Source organism: Phocoena sinus, chromosome 19 (assembly GCF_008692025.1).
Source record: "Phocoena sinus isolate mPhoSin1 chromosome 19, mPhoSin1.pri, whole genome shotgun sequence".
NCBI classification, from domain to species: Eukaryota; Metazoa; Chordata; class Mammalia; order Artiodactyla; family Phocoenidae; genus Phocoena; species Phocoena sinus.
In genome coordinates, this window is record NC_045781.1 from 31,059,034 (window position 1) to 31,086,539 (window position 27,506).

Below are 27,506 nucleotides of genomic sequence, written 5' to 3' on the forward strand. Positions count from 1 at the left end.
AACAGTGATTTCTCCAGCTTTTTTGTCTGTGATCCATAGTAAGAAATACATTTAACACCATGACCCACTTCATACATACAAATAAGTATATATAATTGAAAGAAAGTTTCACAAAACAGTATTTACCCATACCACATATCTCTATTACATTTTATTTCATTTAAAAAATGCTGGTTGATTTCATAACCCAATTATGGGTTCTGGCACACATTTTGAAAAACACCATTCTAAAGGAATGCCCCAAACTTGTTTCATTCCTCACCTAACTATGTGAAGTAGGGGAGGAAAGGAATAAATATGCAAGCGTAAAATAGCTGTCTGGCTCATCTTTACTTGCACGGTAGAGTGGAAAAAGGTAGAAAAGGGGTCAGAAAATTTGTATTCTAAGTCTGAACTTGGCTACTTACGAACCAGGTGGTCTTAATATGAAACCACAGTGTTTTAGAGTTGATAGAAGCTCTGGAAACCATCTCACACAGCCCTTTAAGAACATACTTTAAAGGATCATCCAGTTAAGTACTACTGAGAGACAGTTTAGCATTGGGTTAAAAGCAAGCCAGTGAACCAAATGTGTGTAACATACTTAGCACAAAGTAATCACCATATCCATATAAGTGTTAGCTCTTACTAGTACTGATGTAAGAATTAGTATTCTCTGAGCCTTCAACTTCATCATAAACTAATAACTAAAGGGGAACTAACAACTGATGAAGAAAACAAATTTAAGGATATTTTGCTTCCCTCCTGGGCTCCCATCCTTTTAGAGATAAAAGGAAATTTATCTTTATTTTCTAAATTTAGAAGTTTACTATTCCCTAAGTATTTCAGAAACAGTTGGTCTTTTGAGAGTTAGAGCTGAATTCTGCCTCTGCCTCTTCCTGGTCAGAAACTCTTGTCATGTTAGTTGAATGCTGAAATCTGTTTCTTACCTGTAAAATGGGATTGGCGGGGGAGGGAGGAGAATGGAGTAATCATGTCTACTCTTTCATATTGTTAAAAGATTAGCAATAATGTCTTTGAATTGCTTGGAGCAATGTCTGGCCCTTAATTGCTTCTCGAATGGGAGCTATTATATGTTACAGAAAGCTTGAAACCAAAACCCATTCAAGGAGTCAGTTAGAAGAGGGTCTGTTTCCAGGACTCTGGCAGAGAGGAGCGGTATACAGATGGTAAGTCAGGGGTAGTTATCTTACTTAGCAGGCCTGCAGATGTTTATGGAATGTTCTTTATTGAGTGGGCCAGCAGTAGAAGGGCTGGGTGGGAGTACTTGTTGGCAAAAAGAGGAGATATTAAAAAGAGGAGATATTAATGATGAGTGTCTCTGAGGGTCAGTTAGATGGCTGGCATCTCCAAGTAGGAAGTGAGCTGTTGGGCCTTCGCTTTGACCAGGAGTCTTCAGTGTGGCAGGGAGCCCCACCCAATGAGTGAGGGCACCTCCTAGTACACTGTTCACACCCCAGCTCACCTCTATAGAAAACCCATTTTCTGATAAACTATAAAAACATATCTCTGAGATGAGGGGCCTGAGAGGTGCCTCACAGGAGGAGCTGGAAGGAAAGGAAACACACACATGGAAAAGGGAAGTAGAAGAGATCCATGGGAAACTTGGGCTGAGGCAGGTATTTTCTTGCCCAACTTATTAGTTCTTTAATTTGTTGTTCTTCCTTAAGGTATATATTCTTTACAAGAAACTAACTGCCACTAGATGGCACACGGATCCCAGCACTATTCTGACTGTATATTATTTAAGATTCTTTTCAAAAGATAGGTCACTAATACGTTGTTTTTAAAAATAAAATATGATAGGAGGGGACTATTTTACATAGGTTACATAAGCAATAAATGATGAAAGAAGGAACAAAGGATGAAAAATTAAAATTCAAAATCTATATATTTTGTGGGCTTGGTTTGTGCTATAGAGAAAGCCCAGTTGTAGAGGTGCATGGTGTCTCATGATCTTTGTTCATATGTAGGTGATGTCTGTAATTTGATTCTCATGCACAAATGCTTCATTTAATTTATTAAGTGAGATTTTTGGAAGGTAGGTTTATAAAGAAGAGAGTAATCTGCCCCCCAAAGCAGTGCCGTTTTTTCTTCTTTTTCTTTCTTAACCACTACTTGAAATTTCATTTCTTAGAAATTTCGAAATTGTGTTTCTTACAGAATATTATGTTGCTTTTAAACAAATGTGTCTGATTATTGCTTTGCATTTGTGTTTGAATTGTGTTTATGGGTTATACGCAGACATGGATGCAGTTAAAAGAATGGGATGGGCTGGTCACTGGGACGAGCAGAGAAGCCCAGAGAGGGGGTGGGGCACTTGGCACACTCCTTACCACCCCAGCCAAAAAGAAAAAAATGAGACCAGGCCTTGTCAGGCAGTGGTTATTACCACCACTCTGGCCATCAGCAGCAGCCATGAAAGGGTGCAGCAAAGCACAATCTATGCCCTTTGTTCAGGAACAGCAGTCGAAGATAAAAGTTCTATAGCTTTGTTTATAAACTGTGACACTGTAAACTGCCTTTAGCTTTAGCCACTGAAGACCCGCTCAGAAAAAGGGAAATCATAATAAAGATTTGTTGACTTGATGTAATCATTTGCTGCGAAGGGTATGAACAAGGTCCATTAAAATCCTTCCCATGTTTTCGTGTCTGGCTCCCTTGCAATGGCCAGAAACAGACACGTGGTGAGAAGCTGCCCCCTTCTGATTGGATTACGTGGGGTCCTAGCTTTATGTGCTCTGGTTTATTGAGGCCATTATTTTAGAAGCAAGTGGCCGATGCTTCCCTCCAGCCCCGCGCCCCCACCACCGAATATCAGTAGAGGTGTTTGGAGCAGCCTCTGTGTTGTGTCCTCAGAGCTGCCTGAGAGCTGCCTCAGGGACTGCCCTGGAGGAGCCTATGAGGGAACTGTTCCCTGAGCTGCTGGCCATTGTCTCTGTCCATTCCAGTGCACTGCCCAGGTTGGGATGTAACAACAGATGTGGAGAATCCTGTGAAGATTAGTAATATTTTATTTAAATATATGTCCCCACTCTTATCCAGCCCCCTACCCCTCTTTTGTTTTGTTTTAAGAATCACAGCCTTATATCTGCGATTGTTTGAACAAAATATACTAAAATGTTACAATTGTTGAAATATAAATAAGTGATCAATAAATTAATTAACCATGAAAGTAAGCTTTCAAGAAAACTGTCAGATGTTTTAAAATTTAGCATGTCACTTTAAAAACTTTAGCTTAGGGGCTTCCCTGGTGGCGCAGTGGTTGAGAGTCCGCCTGCCGATGCAGGGGACACGGGTTCGTGCCCCGGTCCAGGAGGATCCCACATGCCGCGGAGCGGCTGGGCCCGTGAGCCATGGCCACTGAGCCTGCGCGTCCGGAGCCTGTGCTCTACAACGGGAGAGGCCACAACAGTGAGAGGCCCGCGTACCGCAAAAAAACAAACAAACAAAATAAAAACTTTAGCTTAATTCTACTTTGTATTATATTCCCCCAAAGAGTTCCTAAAAGAAAAAGACCAAAAACATGATTCTGAAAAAACAGATGATTTGGGACATGTATAAAAACACCCATAGTGTGCTTGACACGCAGGTACCTTGCATTCCATAGTGTAGGTGGATCTAATGTATAGGGTGACTCAGAATCTTTCATATTACAACCAAGAGTTTGATCTCTACTTATTAGTTAATGGATCATCTTCCTTTCCTACTTGGCCCCCACATCCCAGGCTGTGGGGAGAAAGCTTCACCCCTGTGTGAATGGCAAGGCATCAGCATGGAAGCCCACTCTGTCTGCATCTGTCCCTTGTCCTCCTCCCCAGGATCTCAGGTTGAGCAATGAGGACAATGAATAGCAACTAGGAAGTCACCCTGGGCATCTTTCTTTAATGTCACCAACAGATCTAGATCTAATCAATACTAATGCTAGAGCTACATGTATTGAGCCTTGGGCCAAGCACTTGATTACATTGTCTCATTTAATATTCATTTTACATATGAATAAACTAAGGTTTAGAGAATCTGGGTGACTTGTCTAAAATCGTCACCCATGCAAGTAGTAAATGGGGGACCATGATGTAAAACTAGGTCTGTTGTGTTATCATGAAGTTGCATTTTGCAGACATTTAACCCTGTGTGTATTAAACCAGCCTTGTGGGCCAGTTCCTCTTCACCCCACCTGTGTTAAATAAGCAGCAGGTGTCATCAGGCCTGAAATAGGGAGTGCACGTAGCACAACCCCAGAAGAAAAGCATAAATAAATAATTTTTCAGGTATCCCAGCCATTAACAAACAAGTGAAAAACACCCAAACAAAGGGATGGCTGATGCCTTCCTCAGTGTTAGGAAGAAATTGAAGAATTAACTGAAAACAACAGAGAAATATAGACCAAGGAACAGTTACACGCACTGTGACTGGCTGCATAGCCAAAGGTGTATCTATAATATGGGCCATATTCAACTTGAGAGAGTTTTGTGAGGGTGAAGGTAGGCAGGGTAGCAGTTATCCTTGCAGGTGTTTTCTTCTTTTTCCTACAGTGTGTTTTTGATTATTTGAAGGTTAATTTTGTTAATTTTAACCTAAATTGTGTCATTCTCTCCTCCTTCCTAGGGCTTCCTAAAGAATGAAAAGGACAATGCCCTGCTGTCTGCCATCGAAGAGTCCCGGAAGAGGGTAAGAAATGAACCCAAATGTATATGTATACTGTTGTGAGAGCAGCAGTGTATACTGGGGCGTGGAGGTTCTAGAAACTGGATTCTGTGTTCCAGGCCCAGCTCTCTTGATAGTTCACCAGAGGGAGTTCTACAGGAACCATTTTTGAGGAAAATACCATGCTCGTAACTCTACGTGTATTTAGTGACTGCATCTGAAACACTGGGCTGGTCAGTTAATTATTAAGTTAATCATAAAATGGAAGGGCCAGACAATTCTTTGGTTTCATTGTTACAGTATAAATGGTATTTTGGTTTCTACTGAATCAGCAGTTCAGAAAAGCAATTATGATATTGATAATTTTCCTCAATTTCTTTTCCTTTTATCACACAATTTGACTTTCTACACCACCTTTTAAATTAACAATTTCTCCAAGCTCTTTGAAACAAACAAACAAACAAACATCTTGATATTTGAGAGGATAGTAAATAAGTCAGCCAGAACAGCCATTATATGTGCAGCAATATTTCGCAACAAGCATTCCCTCAAGATAGTCAAAGATCATTTACTTTACTAACGTGAGTTATCTCCATTTGTTTGACAAGGACTAAAAGATCAAAACCTTTAGAATACATTCCATTATGGAGTAAGATTTTCAGGCCCCGGGGGTCTTTTGGGGAGGGAGGGAGGAGGAAGGTTAGTGGTCATGTGGAGTTGGTTCTAAAAATGCAGCTTTTCCCAGGAAGGAGGCTAGAGGGTTCACATTAGTCTGGAAGCAGTAGCTGTCTCTGCAAGGGAGTAGGGGTGAAGGGAATCTCTGTTTTGCTGTTTACTTGTGTAAGCCTTAGATCAAGTGAAATGTATTTGTGTATTATTTAAGTGGTTCCAAAAATAAGAAAGTAAAAAAAAAAAAAATGCTGCTTCTCAGTGTGCTTTATTAAAATACTCCATACAGGTGGAAGTGTCTAAGTAGGGCTGATATGAGTGGGATAGGGCCTCAGGGGGGCTTGCCAGCTCTAATTTATAAGAATATGTTTCAGAGACATTATTTAAATGACTGATACGTTTAATTATCAGAGTAAAATTCCCTAAAATTTAATTAATTATATTTTTGGCAATAGTACTTATTCCTAGAAATAGAGAAATTCACTTGATCCAGATTTGAAAATATTTTTTTTAAGGTTTTTTTTGGTTCACACTTGGAGTGAGTTAGTCACCAACATTGATTCTCCTGCTGTAAAGGACTGATGAAATTAAATTAGGATTGTCGAATGCCACCGAGCCTTATTAATCCATTTACCCTGCGGAATGTGTTTCTGAAATTGGCAGTCTCTGAACGTTGTGCCATATTGAGACTAAATGTGCAGCCAGCCAAAACATTTAAGTGACATACCACAGTGCAAAATGTGTGCATATGTGTTTGTGAGGGAGATGTTCCGGTGTTGGGAGCTGGCCCTGGGGGGGAACCTTTCACCTGTCTGGACACCAGAGGCTGCTGCTGAACAAGAATCATGTTCAAACAAAAAGGTGAGCAGCTTTTTGGCATTATTGGTGGTCATTTCACGTTTGAATAACTTGCCAATATGCTGCTGAAATGCCAAGAAAACAGGCTACAAAACCACAAATGTGTACTATCTTTTCCCATTTGGTGCATCCCAGCAAAAACAGAACAACATTATCAGAACATATGTAGAGTTTCTAAACGCCAGCAACAGCTCAATAATAAATGGGTGTGAAGTCAAAGCAGGTTGCCCTCTTCCCTTTATGAAAATGGGGTTCGAGTGCTCCCCACCTGTTCTTAATTCAGTTGCCCAGTTCTTTCCCTGCCTTCCTTTCTTAACTATGTTCAAAGAGATATAGTTCCCCACATAACTTGAAAGATTCGGATTTAATTTTTTTTTAATATATCTGAGGTCTGCCTGTCTTGACAATGACAATCTTATTATTATTATTTTTGATTGCACTGGGTCTTAGTTGTGTTATGCAAACTCTTAGTTGCAGCATGCCTGTGGGATCTAGTTCCCTGACCAGGGATCAAACCGGGACCCCCTGAATTGGGAGCACAGAGTCTTAACCACTGCGCCACCAGGGAAGTCCCCGGATTTAATTTATAATAGTTTCTCCACTGCTTTGTCATTTTCTGTGGTTTGTCTTTCCTTATCCCTGCTATTCCTGTCTCTCACCTTGTCTCAGACCCTCACTGTCCTCCTTTTCTCTTAGTTCTTAGCTCTTTTGAGTAGCTCTGTTGATTCTCTCTCATTAGCTCCTCTAGTTGACATTCTTCTTTGCACCTGATCTGGTGGTTCAGATGTGGGTCTAAAGGGAATAGACTGGAAGAGGGCAGATGGGTGGCTGATCATCCCTGATTAGCCCACAAATTGGATGTTCCATTATCTCTGATGTAATTAAGATAAGCTGGGGGTGGCATGGTGATGGGAAGAGAATTTTAATGTTGGGCCATTTATTTTTATTTGAAGCTCCTTATCACACTAATGATGAATGGAACGACAGTGCTGTTCAGGTTGTGGAGCTGTTTCTAAATGAGTAGCCTGGCGTATTTCTCAGATACATCTGAGGATTTGAGCCCAGAAAGCTGCCAGTTTTCAGAGTATTTCCTGTGTTCTTGAAGCAGGAGCTCTTGGCACACAGGTGGGCAGCTTGATTAACAGGGGGATGGTTAATTCCCACTGTTGTCGCCCTGACCCTTACGTGATGCTGGAAGTCTGCCCCTGCCATCCTCATCAACAGTGTCTCTGAGACAGATTGTGTTTTCTTCAATTGCCTTTAGTGCGCTGCTATTCTTTATCAGCCAGAGGACTTAACCTTAAGAAAAATTCTTGTGACACTGTGGTGTCCTGGGTCAGTGGCAGCACTTAGTCAGTGCCTCACTTCCTATTACAAGTTTGCAAAGCTGTGTGGTATGCCAGCCCTCCACCTCCTTATTTCAACCCTCCCTGGTCCTCCTGCCCCATGGCCCTCTTATTTTCCCTTTCTGGGACAGGTTCAAGGTTAAGGAGGTGGATGCCCACTAAATGGAAGAGTTTTAGAAGAAATGTGGTTCAACATGTGCACTATTTCTAGATAGCTTCTAGAGAAACTACCTCTTCCCCTCACCTCTACCCCACCTCTCTATTCCAGCATACTTTTCTCTGTTCAAAATGCATAGCTTTCATGTTTAAGGTCACTAATGTAGCAAGAGACAATGATTTTTCTCTGGGTATTTTTTTCAATCCAGGCGACTTGGAGTGGTCCATTTTGCCTGACCTTCAGTGGGAAGAAAACCAGATGAAACACTGTTTTTAAAGTTTTTGATAACCATTCCTTTTTTTGTCTTTACAATACATATTAGAAAAGAGATCCATTGATAGATGGACCAAATCAAATTTGCAAGATGTGCCAACCTTCTTCCTAATCATTTTTGTGGGTTTCTGTTCTTTTTTTCACATTTTAATAAATATTGGTCCACACTCAAACATCCCATTTGTAGAAAGAGTATATGATTTTTCTGATAGTTTCCCAGAGCTCATATATATGAATATTATCAGTATAAATTATCTGCATTGCCAAAATAAAGCAGGCATTACTAATACTCATTCTCTTGGTGCTGCCTAATTAGATGCCAATCTGATTGTAAATGAAATGGCTTTTTGAGAAGTGGGCTTAAGCTGATGGGAAACCTGGTCTGCCAATTGAAGAATAATAGGCTAAGAATGGTTATGATTCAGTATGTCTCTATAAGTTGCTTTAATCTCCTCCTCAGAGGGGTTTTGGTTTTGCTTTTGTTTGGGTTTTTTGTTTTCCTTTCCTTGTTTTTTTGGTGTGTGTTTTCTGCCTTCCTTCTTCCCTTCCTCTTTTCTTTAACCACTCTCCTAGATTTTTTTTTTTTTAAGTTTTATTTATTTTGGCTGTGTTGGGTCTTTGTTGCGCACACGGGCTTTCTCTAGTTGTGGTGAGCGGGGGCTACTCTTCGTTGCGGTGCACGGGCTTCTCACTGCAGTGGCTTCTCTTGTTATGGAGCGCGGGCTCTAGGCACATGGGCTTCAGTAGTTGTGGCATGCAGGCTCAGTAGTTGTGGCTCGCGGGCTCTAGAGTACAGGCTCAGTAGTTGTGGTGCACAGGCTTAGTTGCTCCTAGGCATGGGAGATCTTCCCGGACCAGCGCTTGAACCCATATCCCCTGCATTGGCAGGCAGATTCCTAACCACTGCGCCACCAGGGAAGCCCCCCTTCCTCTTTTCTTTGTTTTCCTTCTTTCTCTTTTTTCTTTTCCTTCTGAGTGCCTTTGTTTTGGCAACCTGCTGTGTCACCAGCAGATAGAAGTGAGGTTTGCCAGACATTTCAGTAGTGACTTTGAGAAGACTGATAGGAAACCTAATTGCAAAAGGCTCTGTTTTTTCTTTTACTGATTAGCTTCCTCATATGAAAATATTACTGTTTCTTAAAAAAATAGACACTGGGAGAATCTTACTTTTTGTCTTATCTTAGAGGCTCATTAAATCTTAAGATACCATTGACTTTATAATCCGTCATTATTTTATGTACTACAAAGAAAAAGTACTTCAATTTAAGCTTTTGACATGCTATCAATTGTAATATGTAGCCTAATTTCAGAGGTTTTAAGAAGATATTTATCTTAATAAGCACATGAAAAGATGTTCAGCATCACTACTTATTAGAGAAATGCAAATCAAAACCATGAGTTATCACCTCACACCCATTAGCATGGCTGCAATCAAAAAAACCCAGAAAATAGTGAGTATTGGAGAGGATGTAGAGAAATTGGAACCTTTGTGCACTGTTGATGAGAATGAAAAATGGTACAGCCTCTTTGGAAACATTATGCAATCGCTCAAAAAATTAAACATAGTATGACCATCTGATCCAGCAATTCCATTTCTGGGTATGTAGCCCAAAGAATTGAAAGCAGGAATTTGAAGAGATATTTGTACACCCATGTTCACAGTAGCACGATTCACAGTTACCAAAAATTGGAAGCAACTCAAGTGTCCATGGATAGATGAATGGATAAACAAAATGTGGTGTGTACATATGGTGGAGTACTATTCAGCCTTAAAAAGGAACGAGACTGTATATGCTATAACATGGATGAATCTTGAGGACATTTTGCTAAGTGAAATAAGCCAGACATAAGAAGACAAATACTGTATGATTGCACTTCCATGAGGTACCTAGAAGTGGTCAAAATCATAGAGACAGAAGTAGAATGGTGGTTGCCTGTGACTGGGGGAGGGTGGGAATGAAGATATTGTTTAATGGGTGCAGAATTTCATTTTTGCACAATGAAAAGAGTTCTGGAGATGTATGGTGGCGATGTTTGCACAGCCGTGTGAATGAACTTAATACCACTGAACTGTACACTTAAAAAGGGTTAACATGGTAAGTTTTATTGTTAAGTGCATTTTGCCACAATTTAAAAAATTTAATGTGTTAGACTTGATGAAATAGGGCATGTTGCAAACAGTTGTCAGTAAATTCTTTAAGGATAATTTAAAATAGATTGCTTTTGCTCCACTTATGGAAAGATGGCAGATCTGGAGGGCTTTGAATTTCTGTTGCGCTTCAAGGGAAACCGTGTTCTTTGTCTTCTCATTTGGGTCATCTCTCTCTGCTCCTCTCCAACAGACCTTTGGCATGGCTGAGGAGTACCATCGAGAGTCAATGCTGGTTGAGTGGGAGCAAGTGAAACAGCGGATTCTCCACACCCTGCTGGCATCGGGAGAAGATGCCCTTGACTTTACTCAAGAAAGCGAGGTAGGTTGAGTCCAGCAGGTAAACCACGATGAAAACTGTGAGGTCAGAGAATGCTTGTCTGCTTGACTACTGACAGTCCTAGCACAGTTGATCACTGTCTCCTCCTTGAAACCCTCTTTTCATTGCCTTCCAGATGCCCGTATTTGCCTCGATTTCCTCCAACATGTCTGGCTGCTTCTGCTCAGCCTCTTTTGCTGAATTTTCCTCAAATTCCTTGACTCCTAGGTGTTTGTGTGTCCCAGGACTCTGTCCTTGACCTGTTCTTGTTTCTTCCTCAGTCACTGCCCCGTTGATCTCATCTGGGCTTGTGGTATTAAATACCATCTATGTACTTGAAGACTTAAATTTACATCACAGCCCCAAACACCCCCAGACTCATTTTTCTAGTGGCCTTCTTGGCTGTACTCAGATGCCTCAGAGCCATCAAGCTAAACATGTTTAGAATTGAGTCATGGTAGCAACTGCCCTCAACTCCCTCCTGGCATCAACCTTCTTTTCTCAGAGTTTATCCTCTTTATAACGGGCAGTTGCAGTTTTTCACTTGCTCAGATCAAACACCTCAGATTCATTTTTGTTCTCCCTTTCTGTCACCTAGACTCTCTTACATGTTGGCAAATTTACTTAACCCTGCTCTCAAAATATACCCAGAATCCAACCACTTCTTACCACCTCTGCTGTGAGCACTCTGGTCCAAGTCACCATCATCTCTTGTTCACATTATTGGACTAACCTCCTAACTGGTTTTTCCATTATCTATTGCTATGTAACCAATCACTCCAAACCGTAGTGGCTGAAAACAATCATTTAGCTTAGCTGCGTTTACCAGAAATAGTTCAGGGTCTCTTGAGGCTGTGGTCAAGATGTTGGCTGAGGCAACACTCATTGCAGGGCTAAACTCGGGGAGGATCCACTCCCAGGCTCACTCACATGCCTCTTGGCAAGCCTCAGGTCCCCTCTGGCTCTTGGCTACGGACGTCAGTTCCTTGTCATGTGGGTCTCTCTTGTGTTGCTCACAGCATGGTAGTTTGCTTCCCCTGGAGCAAGAGTGAGGGATCCAAGGAAGAGCTAAAGGGGCCCCAAGACAGAAACCACGGTCTTTCCGTGACTTAATCTTGAAAGTAATATCCTGTCGCTTTGCTTTGATCAAGGTAAGTCACTAAATTCAGCCTGTGCTCAAGGAGAGAGGATTAAACAAGGGCTCGGATCCCAGGAAGTGGGGATTATTGGGAGCCATCTTAGAGGTTGTCAGCCACACTGGTCTCCCTGCTTTTGCCCTTGTACAGTCTTTTCAACACAACAGCCAGAGTGACACTATTAAGACACAGGCTAGATCGTGTCACTCCTCCGTTCGGGATCCTCCAGTGACACCCCTCTCACTTGGAGTGAAAGCCAGAGTCTTTACCATGACCTCTAAGTCCCTACCTGACCTGGTCTTGTTGCCTCTCGCAGCTCAAGTTTTTCTGCTCTCCCTGTTGCTCTTGCTGCTCCAGCCAAAGAAGCTCGTTGCAGGTTCCTTGAACGAACCGGGTAGGCTTCCTCCTGCCTCAGGTCCTCTGGGCTTCCTGTTGCTTGTGCCTAGAAGGCTCTTCCCCCAAATAACTGCATGGCTGTCTCCCTCACTTTCTTCACATATTACCCAGTGCCATCTCAGTGAGGCCTTCCAGGGCCTTGATATCTGAAATCCAAACCACCCTTTCCCCATTCAGCACTTTCTATATCCCCTTTTCTTGCTATATTTTTCTTTTTTTTCTTTTTTTTTTTTTTTGCGGTACGCGGGCCTCTCACTGCTGCGGCCTCTCCCGTTGTGGAGCATAGGCTCCACATGCGCAGGCTCAGCAGCCATGGCTCATGGGCCCAGCCGCTTCGCGGCATGTGGGACCTTCCCGGACCGGGGCAGGAACCCACGTCCCCTGCATCAGCAGGCGGACTCTCAACCACTGCGCCACCAGGGAAGCCCTATATTTTTCTTTTTAGCACTTCTTCACTTTAAACCATTGTATGTGTTTTATGTCTTTATATTGCTTACTGTCTGTTTCTCACAGTAGAATGTAAGCTCCATGAAGGTAAGGATTTTTGTTTGTTGTATTTACTCATATCTCCAGTGCCTAGAAGAGTCCCTGGAACATATTAGATGCTCTAGAAATATTTGTTGAATAAATCATTTGGCCTTAGCTAACTTTGTGCTAACCAGAGTATTAGGGATATGTTGAAACAGTGTGATTTTAGAGTGGGTATGTTTAATAGGGTCTATTTTAATTGCCAGTGTTCATTGATTGCTGGTGGTGCTAAGTTGAGGGGTTTCTCCTCTTTAAAATCTAATTCTTTTTTTTTTTAAATAAATTTATTTATTTTTTGGCTGTGTTGGGTGTTCATTTCTGTGCGAGGGCTTTCTCCAGTTGCGGTGAGCGGGACCCACTCTTCATCGCGGTGCGTGGGCCTCTCACTGTCGCGGCCTCTCCTGTTGCAGAGCACAGGCTCCAGATGTGCAGGCTCAGTAGTTGTGGCTCAGTAGTTGGGCTTAAGCCCAACTAAGTAGGGCTTAGTTGCTCTGCGGCATGTGGGATCTTCCCAGACCAGGGCTCGAACCTGTGTTCCCTGCATTGGCAGGCAGATTCTTAACCACTGTGCCACCAGGTAAGCCCTAAAATCTAATTTTTTTAAAGGCAATGTATTCATATGACTCAAGAACTAAAGTACCCTGTCCCCAGAAGCTCATTCCCTCCCCACTTTGCCTCTCCCTGGAAGTAATCACTATTATTACTTTCTTGTGTAATATTTCGAGTCTCTTTATATGAATACAAGGCAATATATTATCTTCCCTCCTTCTTAGACAAAAGTTATTTTACTATATGCTCTGTTCTATATCATGCTTTTTTCACTTATTTATCCTGGAGATCTTTCCTGAGAGGGATTTGAGGCTGCATCTTGGGATCAGCAGGAAAGTGTGTCGTGCTTGATTAGTGATGTCTGCCCTTGTGCCAGTGGGAGCTGTGACTTAACCACACATTTACCACGCTGGTGCTGGGGAGAGAACAGCCCTGGGGTTCAGATCCTAGCTTCACCACTGACTAGTTCTGAGACCTTATCCAAGTTATTTAATCCTGCAGACATTTAATGTCTTCATTGGTGAAATGGATTATTGGGAAGATTAGTGATAACATAAAGCACCTGACTCATAATGGGCGTCCCTTACTATTGTTTTAAAGTAAGTAGTTTCAGATAATTTGGAGGTGCAAGTTAAAAATTATAATGTCACAAAAATTATAGCGTTAGACATTTCAAGTAATATTGCCAGTGCTTCCTGATAAATCTTTTCCCCAGAAGTTGTTTCTTAACTAGCTAGCATTCTTTTCTCATGGGAGATAGGACAACTAAGGCTCAGAGAGATGTGTAATATGCTGGTGAGATCCAGGACTGTTGGCTTCTAGGCCATCGTTCTGTTGAACTCTGGGTCAAAGGTGGGTAGCTTGGCAGTGTTTCATGCCTGCAGGGTAACTTCACACATTCTGTATCTACAAGTTTGCTCCTGATTTAAAAACCCAGGGCTTCCCTGGTGGCGCAGTGGTTGAGAGTCTGCCTGCCGATGCAGGGGACACAGATTCGTGCCCCGGTCCGGGAAGATCCCCCATGCCGCGGAGCGGCTGGGCCCGTGAGCCATGGCCGCTGAGCCTGCGCGTCCGGAGCCTGTGCTCCGCAACGGGAGAGGCCACAACAGTGAGAGGCCCGCATACCGCAAAAAAAAAAAAAATAAAATAAAATAAAAACCCAGTTTTTCTATTAAATTAGCCCCCCAAATAAATAGATGCTAAAGTCATTTATCTTAGGAAATTACTCATTAATGACCCTGTTCCACATTTCTTAGACTCAAAGATTTCAAAGAAGAGTAGAGTCTTTGGGAAAAAAGAGCTAATGTATAAAATCCTTGGCCAGCCTAATGTTTCTTTCTATTTCTTGTGAGTCTGGGCAGATAAGTAGAACAGCTCATGGTTTTATAAACTTCATTTTTTAAAATTGTGTTAATAGGTTGTAGTCTGTATTGGGATTTGGAAGTAATTATAAGCCGCTAATGAGATATTCTTTCTTGATTGCTCTTGTCTTAAAATAGACTAATCTATTTAGTAGACTCTGCTTCCTTGACCTCGAGTCCTCCCTCTTGGAAGGGAGTTATTGATACTATTGCTGTTGTCTGTTGTGACACCTAGCGGAGTGGATAGCTTTGCTGAAAAAGCTGGCAAATGATGCAGATGGTTCTTCAGATAATCCAGGGAATTGCCATTTCTGGAACCTTGTAGATTTTGTTGTTTGTTGCTGTTTTGAACTTTTTTCCTGAAGTATAACATATATACAGAAAAGTATGCACTTTTTAAGTATACAGCTCAATGAATATAGCAAAAGGGAACACACCCAGATGAAGAAACAACATTGTCGGCCTCCCAGCATCCCCTGTTCTGTGCCTTTTCATTCACCACCCCTCACCACCACCACCAAAGGAAACACTGTCCTAACTTCTGATGTCATAGATTAATTTTGCCTGTTTTTAAACTCTGTGTAAATGGAGTCATATGGTATGTACTCTTGTTTCTGGCTTTTGCTTAACACTCTGTATATTGTTACATGTAGTTGAAGGCTATTCATTCTCATGGCCGAATAGTATGACTGCAGTCTGTTTATCCATTCTGATGTTGATGGACATTTGGATAGTTACCAGTTCTTAGCTTTTATAAAGAGTGCTATTGAGAGCATTCTTGTACCTGTCTTTTGGTGAACATACGTTTGCACATCCATTGGGCACATCTAAGCGGGCAATTGCTGGGACAGAGGGTACACATATATTCAACACTGTTCCAAAACGGTTTCTTAGTGTACCCTCCCACCAGCACTATGAGAATTCTCTTTGTTCCATACCTTTGCCACACTTGGTATTTTTTGTCTTTTTCAATTCAACCATTCTGGTGGATATGTGGAAGAACCATGTTTTTTCCATGTAATTTTCTTCAAAATGATGGAAAGGTGGTATTATCTCCACTTGGGCAGGCACCTTCTCTGCCCTCTTTGTAAGAAACCGCAGAGTGTGAAGGCCTGAGACAGGCTTTGGAATTCTGCAGGCCTAAGTTCCCGGGGCTCTCCCGGGAACTTCCCTGTTCTCATCCTCATTGTAAAAGGCCTCTCTTGAAGAACCGTTGGAAGGAACATAGAACGTGTGTAAGGTGCCTGGCCCAGAGCTGGTATAGAGTGCACGCTCAGCATATCGCAGCACTGTTTATGGTGGTGGCTGGTATTTGGTAAGCTACACACTATTAAGTTTATTTTTATCATTTTAATATGGATCTATCCCTTTTTAAGTGTCCCTTGACCTATAAAGTCACTAGGAATGAAAAAAATCTCAGGACATAAGTAGAAGAAATAATTAAAGTATGACTTGCCATCTAAACCATTCTTTCCTGGGCACTTTGTTGTCAGGAATAAGGCTGTTGGAATCCAAAGAGTCATTAGCTAGGAAAGAGGCTTCCAGTCATTTTGAGCTGACCTTATAGTTGAAGGAAAATGTCCAAATTTGGTTAATTTAATATAAAGAGAGGCTTGAGGCTTTTATTTTTAAGCAAAAATGAAGTAGGAGATGGTGGTTCCTGAATCATTTTTCCCCCAAGCCTTCCAATAACAGAAGAGCAACAACACATTAGTAATATCTATTCCTGGCAAGTTTTAATAAGGGAAATGATGCTTCAGTAGCATAAATTCAATTTGGGAAGTTAATTTCCTTAGGATATCATTGAAGAAAAAGGTATAATTTTTAAAGAAAGATAGGAATCGAAAGATTGTTAATAACTTTCCAGGTTGTAGTCTGAATAAAAATGATGTGCTTTGAAGCAAGAAAGAGACTCCTGGCTAAGAACTCCCATACCCTAGTCCTTGCGTCTGGCCTATGGGGAAGAACACCCCCCGTCTGCGCTCCTTGCATGACACTACGGGCTTTGAGCATCGTTGAGAATCCTTGATATATCTTAGGCAACATTTAAAAGTAATTTTTACCTAGCCTCAGTGTGTCGTGGCTGTATTGATATTAGACATAGTCAGTGGATGTTGCTTTAATGTATTGTCTGGAAAATGGCTCAGCCTAGCAAGCAATAGGCTCAGTAGAGAAGCTAAGTTGTAGCTTAATCATTACAGATAATGATGTGATGTGTGAACAGTGTGTGTTGAATGTAGTCTCTAATTTTGATCACTGACTTAATACCATATTTCACCAATTCCCAGTTACACATCTTTTCTATATTTTAACATCTCTGAAATCAGGATACGCCTTAAATTCAGTGGTGTGTCATAGTTTGTCCGCATTTTTCTTTCCTAATGGTACATAAATAACATGATGCCTTGCAGTTGATGGTGTATTAGATTTGATGAAATACAGTAAAAATATAGACTGACAGTATGAGTTTGAAAACCCTAGACTAGATGATACCAAGCTGTATTTTATGGCTCCCTGGTAGTTTCCTAATTTGTTTCATGTATTGGAATTTGAGTAGGATTTCAAGTATAGAAAGTGCTCAGCTGCTCTTTCAAAAAGAAGTTTAAAGAACCCAACTCAACGGGCCCTTCATTTTGACATCAGGATATATCACGTGAACACCTTCTTCTTGCACAGCATTCTACTGGTAGAGATAGAGATAGAGATTGTGAAAATTGAGCTGCTCTCCTCTACCCCCAACCCAAACATAACCTCTGACATTCTATCCTTCCAATTCCCTCTCAGGTATTTATGTGCACATTTATACGTATATGTCCATCTGATCAGTTTATTATCAATTTACTCCATAAACGGCACCATTTTATATAATAAATGATACTACTTAGCATTATGTTTTGATTTTTTTTAACTTATTTTGGAGCTTTTTCTAGGTTAGTACATGTAGGTGTCTGTCATTTTTTAGTGGCCGTAATAGATTTCATTGTATAAATGACCCAAGTATTCTTCCCGTTTTATCCATGGAGAATGATGCTCCAGAAAAGTTAGATGTCATTACCCAAGGTCACACAGTTGGGTTGCGTTTAGAACCTGGGTCTTCTGGTGCCCAGTCGGTGTTTTTTCTGGTAGTACTGGGCTTCTGTGTACAGATACTGTAGCCAACTATTGAACATTAATTACTTTGGTTCTGTTTTGCTTACATAAAGCCAAAACATTCCACTTGGAAATTAAAAACTCTCTTCCTTCTGTAGTATCATCACATTTTCTTTTTACTCTGTACTTGTTTTGCTAGAAGTGAGTGCTACATTCCTTTTTCCCTGCCTAGAATGTGCTCTCCTTGGGAAAAGAGATTTATTCATCCCTGGATATGTTATGTACAAAAGTAGTTGCTTAATAAAAGCTTGCAGTTCCCTTACCACTCTCCAACCACATCCTGCCTGTTCAGGAATGTTCACTTAGAAAATGGCTGTTTGGGGAACACCAGGTACACTGAGAAGACCCTTCTCATGTCTGTGCTCCCAGAGACTGCTGTTTCTCCACATTATCTCCAGACTCCTGGGTGAGCCCCTTGTTGTTCTCTCTGGCCCTGCCTACCCATCTTCCCTGCCTTTCTGGTCTCTGATTCTGTGCTCCTGTTATCCCCACTGTGCTCCGATCAGGCCCCAATACAGAGAAAACCTGAAGAGTTTGGAACGTTATTCCCACACAGCATACCGGCATCTCCTTTCCCAGCCCTCTAGCAGCTCCTGGCTTTGAAATTCCATTGAATGTTTGCTGGTTCCTCTGCTCAGGAATGTGCATGTACACATCCTGTTGATGGATAACTGACTTTGTGTGTGGTGAAATAGAGGCTCGGCCAAGGGCAAATGAAGGAAAGGTACGTTTGAAAACAAGGGCATTAGGCAAAATTAATTTAAATGGAAATTTGAAGGCCAAAAAACGAACTACTTTTTAAAATTAGGTTTTTAGTAGTACTGGAAAATATTTCTCAAGGCTGTTTATGTATATTTAGCTGAAACAACTGTGTCCTTGCAGAAGTGTTTAGTGCCATTCCCCCTCTCCTCCCCATTTATTCCCCCCAGTTAGGTTACTGGAATTAACAGGCTTAGTGCTCTGTTCTTTCAAAAGACTCGGGGATCATCAACTTTCAGAGAGTTCTGTTCCAGAAAGATGGCCACGTTATAGAACAGTCCTCAAATGCAGTGTTACTGGGAACACTCAGAATTAGTCCAGAAATAGAAAATGAGCTGGTGGGGGATTCTTTTCCTACGAGAATGTGTTTTCACTGTAGAGGAGTGAGATGAGAATTTCCAGCCAGCACAAAGAAAATATCTTAGATTATGTTTCTGTAGTGTCCATATCTATCCACTGTTCAACATCTGATTTAGTCCCATGTTCATTATGGTTTATTTTTTATTTAAAAAGTGGTAACAGCTAGCGTTTACTGGTCAAATGTTGGACAGTGAGCTCTTTCTACTTATTCCTATTTACTCCTTGTGAAATAAGTACTGTTTTCTTCCCATTTAATTTAAGATTATTTCACAAATCTATGAGGGAGATACCATTGCTGCACCTGTGTTACAGCTAAAGAAACCCAGGCTCAAAAGAAGCAATATACTCAATCAAGATCACATAGCTAGTGAGTAGTGGAGCCAGGATTTCTAACTGCTACTCTCTCTTGTTCTTCGATGGCCATCCTTGGACAGTTGCCCCAGGCTGCCCTGGCTGGCATTGTGGCCCCAGGCTGTGGGCACAAACCACGGCTCCACTACTTCCTATTAGAGTGACCCCTGGCAAGGTGCTTTCTGTGCGCTTTGGTGTCTTCATCTGTAAAATTGTTATAATAAAAGTATGTATCTCATAGGGTTGTGGAGTTAATACACAGAAATTAAGACAGTGCTTGGCATATAGTAGTCGCTCAGTAAGCGTGTCTGTTGTTACTCTAACCTGATGGTTTTCAATCATTTCAGATAGGAATGCTTTCAGCTGTGAGTAACAGAAAACTTGAGTTTTTGTAGGTTGAATAACGATTTATTTTTCTCACCTAACAAGTCTGCAGGTGTGGAGAGTATGGGCCTTAATTCAGTAGCTCTGCAGTGCCATCAGAGGCACCTCCTTTTCTCTGTATACCACCATTTTTAGCACGGACACTTACTTTGGGCTGACAAGCTGATTGCTGCAGCTCTAGACAACCTGTTTGCATTCAGGGGAGAAAGCTGAAAGGCCATGCCAGGCTCCTTTTTCTCCCTTTATTAGGAAAAGCAGAAACTGCACTAAGCCAGAATGTACTACCAGGCTTGTGCTTTCATCCGGTTGGCTAGAACCAGGGTTCATGGCCACTCCTAGCTGCAGTAGAGGCTGGGAAAGGGTAGTGTGTAGGGGTCAGCTCATGAGGACCTATTGTTAGAGTTTCAGGAAATTTGCCGTCTAGTTGATACTACTTGGAATAGCTTGATTTCTGCCATGGTGGGAATATTTACACCAGAAACCAGCAAACGCTACAAGTCAAGTTCCCTTTCCCAAGCCAGTTGTTAAACATTTACCAGCACACCATTGGATATATTTAACTCCATATGCCAGCGTGGGAAGTGGCAGTGAGTAGAAGTGAGAGGTAGGGATGTGAAATGGTCATTGGGTCAGCCAAGCAGCAGCATCTTCCAAGCTTACCATTTGACCGAGAGAGTAAGATGCCAACATATGGAAAAGTTTATTAGTCCATTTTTTAGAAAGACTAAAGTTAAACTTTAGCTAAGCTTATTCCCTACTATAAACAAGTATGGATCAAAATTAGGTGTATTCTACTAGGTATATTAGTTATATTCTTAAATTTCCAATACACTGGTTTTTACTGTACTGTAGTGAGATCAAATTCGATATTTTGAACAGTAAACTGTTTAAAGCTCTTTTAATACCAATGATTGCAGAAAATCAGAGCTGGGGAGGACCTCTCGAGATTGTCTAGGACAGCCCCTTCATCAACCAAAGGGAACCTGAGGCTCCAAGGATATGTGCTTTGCCCAGATGCCAAAGCAAGGGAGTGGAGCAGTCCTCCTGGAACCCAGGTGTCCTGACAGTCCAGTGTTCATTCCAGAACCTGAGGGTTTACAACCCACCTTTCTGCTTCCTGCTTCTTCCTATTCTCTGGCCTGCCCCAGTGCATGCTCATGTTGGTATCCCTTTTACCAGCTTTGGTGGTGCTAGGAAGTTTTGCTGCTATCTGTCATGTGTCTCCCAGGAAACCTACTTTAAGCTGCTTTGTTTTAGATTTTAGAGAATAGAGCATTGCTTTTTTTTTTTTTTTTTAATGAGAGAAGCTTGAAGAATTTGATCTTTGCTGCAGTACAGTACAAACTAATATTGGAAATTTAAGAATATGCCTAATATACCTAATTGGAACATACCTGATTTTGATCCATATTTTTTTAGAGTAGGAAATAAACTTAGCTAAAAATTATCTTTAGTCTTTCTTAAAAAAGGCTAATAATTTTTTCCATATGTTGGTGTCTAGCTCTCCCCATCAGATGGTAAGCTCTTTGGGAACAGCCTCTGTGGGCTGTCTTGTCATCCTGTGGGGATGGATGTGTACACACTGTGCATGTGGCAGGCAGGCACTTGGCAGATGTTTGCTGAATGAATGAATGCCCAACTTAGGCTGGCTTCATATCTTCAGATGCATAAAGTTCATCAGTAGCTGTTGTCATGGTGTGGACTCTAGATAGGACATGTCTGAATCCTGGTATTGTGACCCTATAAACTCCATTTCCTCAGCTATCTGATATGAGTGATGGAAACAGGAGACCCACATACACCACAGCCTCACTGGTGTAAAGACATGGAGGGGGAAGATGAGGTGGACTGGGGGATTGAAACCGAATGTGACAAAGAGGTGCCTTTCTAGAAACAGTTACTGAGATATCCTTACAGCTTCTCCAGCCTCCTGTTATTTTTGAGTTGAGTCCCATGCCTGCTCCCTTCTCATGTGATCATGGTAAGAGAGTTGCCTTCTATTGAAGCCCCTAAAAATCATCGTTTTGAGGAAGTCTGACTAGGAAACAAAAACAGCTTTGTTAAAGACAAACATATGTTTATAGTTTTTTTTTTTCTTTACATGACTGAATGCTGTTCTGAACCAATTCTGAATGTGTATTTCTGTACAGCCAAGTTACATCAGTGATGCGGGACCCCCTGGTCGAAGCTCTCTGGACAGCATCGAGATGGCCTATGCCCGGCAGGTGAGTGTGTTCTCAAGGAAGATCAAATCCAGGAAAATCCTCTATGAGCCCGCTGGGAAGTAAAAGAGAACACAGACTTCATGTGAAAGTCCAACCCTGAAAACAAGTTGGGTTTTCATTCAGAGGACGCGTTGATATTTTACCATCTAGGTCCCTGGAGAAGTCTATCAAATTGGGTAATAGAATGACTCAGGTTTGATTTAAGGAAGTTGAAATCTGCCTCACACACTGACCAAGGCATCTCATTTTGCATTTGGCAGCAGCCCATGTACAGTAAAGCTTTGAGTAACTGCACTGCTAAGTAAATGGAGTTCTGTATTAACTGATCACCTGGTCAGTGAATGGTATTATCAGAAATGCTTCTTAACCCCGTTGTAGAGAGAAATTTTCTGAATGCTTTTCTGCCTTGGTAAGCATAATGTACTCACCATTACCTGATATTACTGTCCTGGAGAAGCTTATGATATTTGGAGGGTTGTGGTTCTTGTGGTATATCATGACCATGTGATAGTTTGAGTATGGATTGAGACACTTTGTGGTAAAGCTCAGGGACTCTGTTGACTGAAACTGCCCTTAGGACAGTACATACCTGGAATTGACTTTTTGAATAAAGCAGTGCTGACCACCTGTGTATTTTATTCTAATTTGCTGCTTTGCTGCACAAAGTATCAAGAAGGGGAAACAGTCTTGTTTCTTGAATTGAGGGTGGTGGGCTTCCATCCCCTTTAAATTGTCCTGCACCAGCAGTGACCAAGGAACATCTGTTCTGTCGTGACCAACTCCCGCGATTCTTTTTCTTTTTTAATAAATTTATTTATTCATTTTTTTTTTTTTTTTTTTTTTTTTTTGGCTGTGTTGGGTCTTCATTGCTGTGCATGGCTTTCTCTAGTTGAGGCAAGCAGGGGCTACTCTTCTTGCAGTGCACGGGCTTCTCATTGCCGTGGCTTCTCTTGTTGTGGAGCACAAGCTCTAGAGTGCAGGCTCAGTAGTTGTGACGCACGGGCTTAGTTGCTCCACAGCATGTGGGATCTTCCCGGGCCAGGGATCAAACCCATGTCCCCTGCACTGGCAGGCGGATTCTTAACCACTGCGCCACCAGGGAAGCCCTCCCGCAATCAGTGCCACTGTGGCCCTCAGCATCACCCAGTTCCTTTCTTCCGTCCAACCTGGGCTGGGGTGGGGTGGGGTAGGTGGAGACAAAAACACGTGGTGGCTATAGAGGTGAACGGGGGAGGGGAGAAACTGCTAGACCCTGTGCCTTTGACAGAGGGATGCCGTAACTGAATTATTTGGTGAGCTGATGGTATTATCAGAGATCCTTCTTGTACCCCTTGTTGAGAAAAATGTTCTAAATGCTCTTTTTAAGCCTCTCTCCTTCAGCATACCACTGCCAGTTCTAACTCTAGGCATCTGAAACCAGCCACATCAGCTTCCCTCACATAAGTCCCCCTCCTTCCAACTCCCTCATGTTTTACTACTGGGCCTTCATTTATTTTTTCTTCAGTTTTTAGATCTCTCTTTTTCTCCCACACTACATCTACATTTTTTTAAATTTCACTTTCATTATGTGACTGACTTCCATTGCCACAGGCACCGTCAGAATTCAGGCCTAATGAAATTACAAGCTTTTGAGGAGAGAAACCATGTATCTTCTGTGTCTGTGAAGACTAAAACTTCATAAAACTAAGGTTTACTAGCACTCAGGACACTGGAATGTCATGTATCTGTTTACATGGCTATCCCCTCCAGTGGAGAGCGAATCTTTATATCCCGTGTTGAACACAGTAACCCAGGGAAGGCTCCTTATAAATGCTCATGAGTGAATAAACACCACATTCTGGTTTTAAAACCGTTTCATTTAATCTTTATAACACTCCTGGAGGCTGCATGATGCTCTCCCCCATTTAGAGTAGAGGGAGGTAAGGTTTGACAGGGTCCTGACTTGTCTAACATCACTACCTTGTTCAATCCTCGGTAGAGCAAGGACTTCAGATGCAAAGAGTAGAACTTAATAGTTTTTATCATCATTATGTTAGTTTTTAAAAAATAAAATCCAAAGTAATATTGGCTTTTCCATTCGTTGAACGTCACATAGTTCCTTTTTCTTGAGAAAATTTTACTAAGGAGCTGGGATTCTTTCCCGACAAATGGGTACTGCAGATGGGCAGCAACTGCTCTTATAAAACATGTGGAGGGCTGCGACCTGACAGTCCTTACTAAGTCCACAAGCCCAGGGCCTGGGGCCATTCAGTCCTTTTGCCAGAAAGATTACCAAATGTTTCCCTGGGTTCCTAGGAAGCAGCAGCAGGAGACCTTCCACTTTGGTCCTTGCTCTCTGGGACTGATGGTCTCCTGGGTAGAGCAATGCAGAACTGCCCGTGGGACTCCCCCCCCACCCCCGGGACCACCCTGCTCCCACTCCTCAGGTGTTAGGAAGGCTGGGCTAGCGGCTAGCTTTCGTGGGTGTCGATGCTGCTGTCTGAAGCTTAGGCACAAAACTGGGAAGCTGGCTGGAGGCCTTGCCCTCCAGGCAGTGTGGATAGCTCAGCCACTCTGAGGAAGGAAAGCTTCTGACCATTGGGCAGAAGCTGGTTTCAGAACTGCTTCAAGGGGTTCTAAAAAGAAAAGGTGAAAATATAATTTGTGCGATTTACTTTGCTTTTCCTTTCAGATTTATATCTATAACGAGAAGATTGTCAACGGACACCTGCAGCCTAACCTTGTGGACCTCTGTGCTTCTGTCACAGAACTGGATGATAAGGTAGCGCCCAGAGCTGACCCGAGGAGACGTGTGGGGTCTGGTGTTCCAATGGGATTAGCAGCTTGCTGACTTGGCAGAAATGTGCTGAAGAGAAACTCTATGCCCTGGAAGAAGATGTTAACTGTTCTTCAGAGTTTTATTTTAAATAATTTTGGGGTGGTATTTTTGTTTTTGTTTTTGTTTTTGTTTTTTGCGGTACACGGGCCTCTCACTGCCGTGGCCTCCCCCGTTGCTGGGCACAGGCTCCGGACGCACAGGCTCAGCGGCCATGGCTCACAGGCCCAGCCACTCCGCGGCATGTGGGATCCTCCCAGACCAGGGCACAAACCCGCGTCCCCTGCATCGGCAGGCCGACTCCCAACCACCGCGCCACCAGGGAAGCCCTTGGGGTGGTTTTTTGATGATGATCCTAAATATATAGATATATGTATCTTTATGCATCTGCAAAAGGCCCAGCAAAGCTGTGTTTGCTTTGAAGTTCTGTCAGGCTCCAGCTCCTCCCTGCCAGTTTCCCTCCTTAGACAGACTAACAGGCTCTTTCATGAGATGTGAATTGTAAAGGTGATGCGGTTTTCACACCAGTGAGCCCCTTGAACTTGATTCAGGTGGGGTCTTTAAAAGCCACTTGGTTCTGTTCCTCTCTGACTCCCCATCTTTATTCCTGTCCCTCAGTTCTTATCCTTGGCCAATTTTCTCCCGCTGGGGGAAAAAAATTTAAAAGGGGATGGATAGATTGGTAGGTGGCCAGGAGGAGGGGAGAAAGGAGGAAAGGCTATAACGGAAGCAAGCACTCGTACACATTTTTCCTTCAAAAATGCTTTATTTTTTTTAATAGTAAACATAAGGCAATACAAACCAATCTAAAGAAAATAAGAATTTATCTACCATCTCACCACCTATAAAGGGTCACATTTAGGGTGGATTTTCTACATTTTTAATTTTTGAGAGAAACAGTGAAAACAGGATTTTCTCTTTTCCTTTGGAAAAGGTGTAAACCTGCTTTTTCTCTAATCGCTACTGTCTTCCAAGGATTCTTAACTTTATATTTTGCACAGCGTTCAGGGAACACATTTTTAGGAGAGGTTTACAGCCAGGAGGATTCTGGGAAGAGGGAGTCCAGCTGTGTGGTGGTAACACACAGGAGAGATCACCAGTGCCTTTCCTGGGAGGCCACAGGAAGGCATCTTTTGAAGGGAGTGAATAGGCAGGAGAAAAGGAGGCTGTGCCACTCACACGGTGGGGTAAGAGCAGTGGACCCTGGAGAGCCTCTGGGAGGACAGAACCTGTATTATTTAGGTTAAACTCTTATTTTAAGCCTTAAAAAACTCCAGTGACCTTGTAAGGACTGAAATGCAGCTACTTGAGTTTAAACTCCTAGAGATTTGGATGATTATAAATGTATTCACTCTCTCTTAAGGGATAACCGACTGAGATTCAGTGTTCTTGTTAGTTTTATGTGGTCTTAGTTATGTAGGTGGTTATGTCAGACCTGGAATCGTAATTGATCTGAAAACCAGCTCGAGATGGGAGCTGCTCGCAGGGAAGACGGGAGCCTGGCAGCTGGCTGGGAAGAGGTGCGTCCTCTGTGCTGGGCTTGAGCCTGAGGGCCTCAGACAGGACGTTAACTTCTTCCCGCTCCATGTCCCGCCTGCCTTTGAGTCAGATTGCCGTGAAGAACGAGGCAATTTCCCCGGCCCCACAGCATTGTCACATGCAGTCTCATTTGTGTGCAGAACATCTCTGACATGTGGACCATGGTAAAACAAATGACAGACGTGTTGTTGACACCAGCGACTGATGCCCTGAAGAGCCGCAACAGCGTGGAAGTGCGCATGGAGTTCGTCAGGCAGGCCTTGGGATACCTCGAGCAGAGGTAAGGCAACGGCAGCACAGAGGCTGGCTTTAAAATCCCCCGAAGGCAGCCATTCTTGGGTTTCAAGTAGTCCTCAAGCTAAGTGCTTTGTAGCTGGTATAATTTAAACAAGGTTGAGCAAGTCTGAGAGGTGTTAGGCTGTTTTCAGAAACACTTCTCTACCAGAACTATTTATGCACCGATATAAAATCATTTTGAGTGGGAGCATTGAGCACTGTTAGGCTTTTCTTTTTCTCTTTGTCCACTCTCTGTCCCTCAGTACAGAGTCATGATTATTAGAGCACGATGCCTTGGGTCAGGATCCTTGTCCCTCCTGTGGTTCAGCCATTACTGCTTAGGCTCTTTGTTTTCTCTAGGCATTTTAATTTTCCCACCCAGCATTACCACCTTCAAACCTTAGGAAGGCCCCTTGATCCTTTGTTTTCCTTCTGGCTCTACTTGGTTAATCCTTGTGAGTCCAGATCCTTCCCGGCCGCTAATGCCTCTGATTTGTGCCTGGGGTTTTTTTGCCATCTCCTCACTAATTGGAGTTGGTCACCAAGGGGTTTGTGGCTGTGCCCTTGTGCCCTAACTATTGTCCCCCTCGTTGGTAGGGCCCGTGCCATTCATCCACTCCCTGTGGACACTTCTTGTTCTGAATTGACCAGCAGGTTGTCGTGAGCGTGCAACAGACCCTCTTTATTTCAGAGACAGGGTGCTGGGCCTCTCTCTGTTAGCTTGAGAAGAGAAAGCCAAGCTGAATACACTTGCTCAATTGCAGTTCTTTGCTGCTGAGCCCATGCAGCTGCCAATGGCCTTGTAGTGTGGTCACCCTCTGTCAACAAAATAATATAGTTCATTAGGAAGTCAAGGTAATTCAGACCTGGTACAGCAGAGAGAGAACAGGTTTTTATACCAAATACTAAATTAATTATATAATGGCTACATGAGATGAACACCATCAGACATATTAAACTCGCTAGCCTCTATTCTGTTGTTAAGAAAAGTCTTGAACTCCAAATGGTTTTTTATTGCTTCTGGCACAGGGCACAAAGAGTTCATAAAGTATTATATCAGGCTTTCACTAAATTTTTGTAATGTAAATTTCTAAGTCTTCAGCCATAAAGAACCTAATGTATATAGTGATATTTATTTGCTACAAGTCAGCAACATATGAGTCAGAAGTTCTTACAGTTTATAAAAAACATGAGGATTTTAGTTTTTAACGTGTGTACGTATATGACTGCTCGTGACTGCTTTTTCTTCAATAAACCTC

At 42.4% G+C, this 27,506-nt stretch overlaps 1 protein-coding gene across 6 annotated transcripts in view; it reads left to right on the plus strand.

Moving 5' to 3' along the window:
- The window catches only part of NUP93 (nucleoporin 93), a 106,427-nt gene that overhangs the window by 61,519 nt on the left and 17,402 nt on the right, over nt 1–27,506 (plus strand). For 5 of the 6 annotated variants that reach the window (XR_004347001.1, XM_032613723.1, XM_032613722.1 and 2 more), the window contains exons 4-8: nt 4,609–4,671; nt 10,293–10,421; nt 21,543–21,617; nt 24,289–24,378; nt 26,112–26,251. Coding sequence is in view for 5 of the 6 variants with exons in the window: in XM_032613723.1 (XP_032469614.1) it covers nt 4,609–4,671; nt 10,293–10,421; nt 21,543–21,617; nt 24,289–24,378; nt 26,112–26,251 (497 nt within the window). In the remaining variant the exon portion in view is untranslated. Of the gene's footprint in view, nt 1–4,605; nt 4,672–10,292; nt 10,422–21,542; nt 21,618–24,288; nt 24,379–26,111; nt 26,252–27,506 lie in introns of all 6 variants that reach the window. The other variant, XM_032613725.1, reaches the window with a different exon arrangement.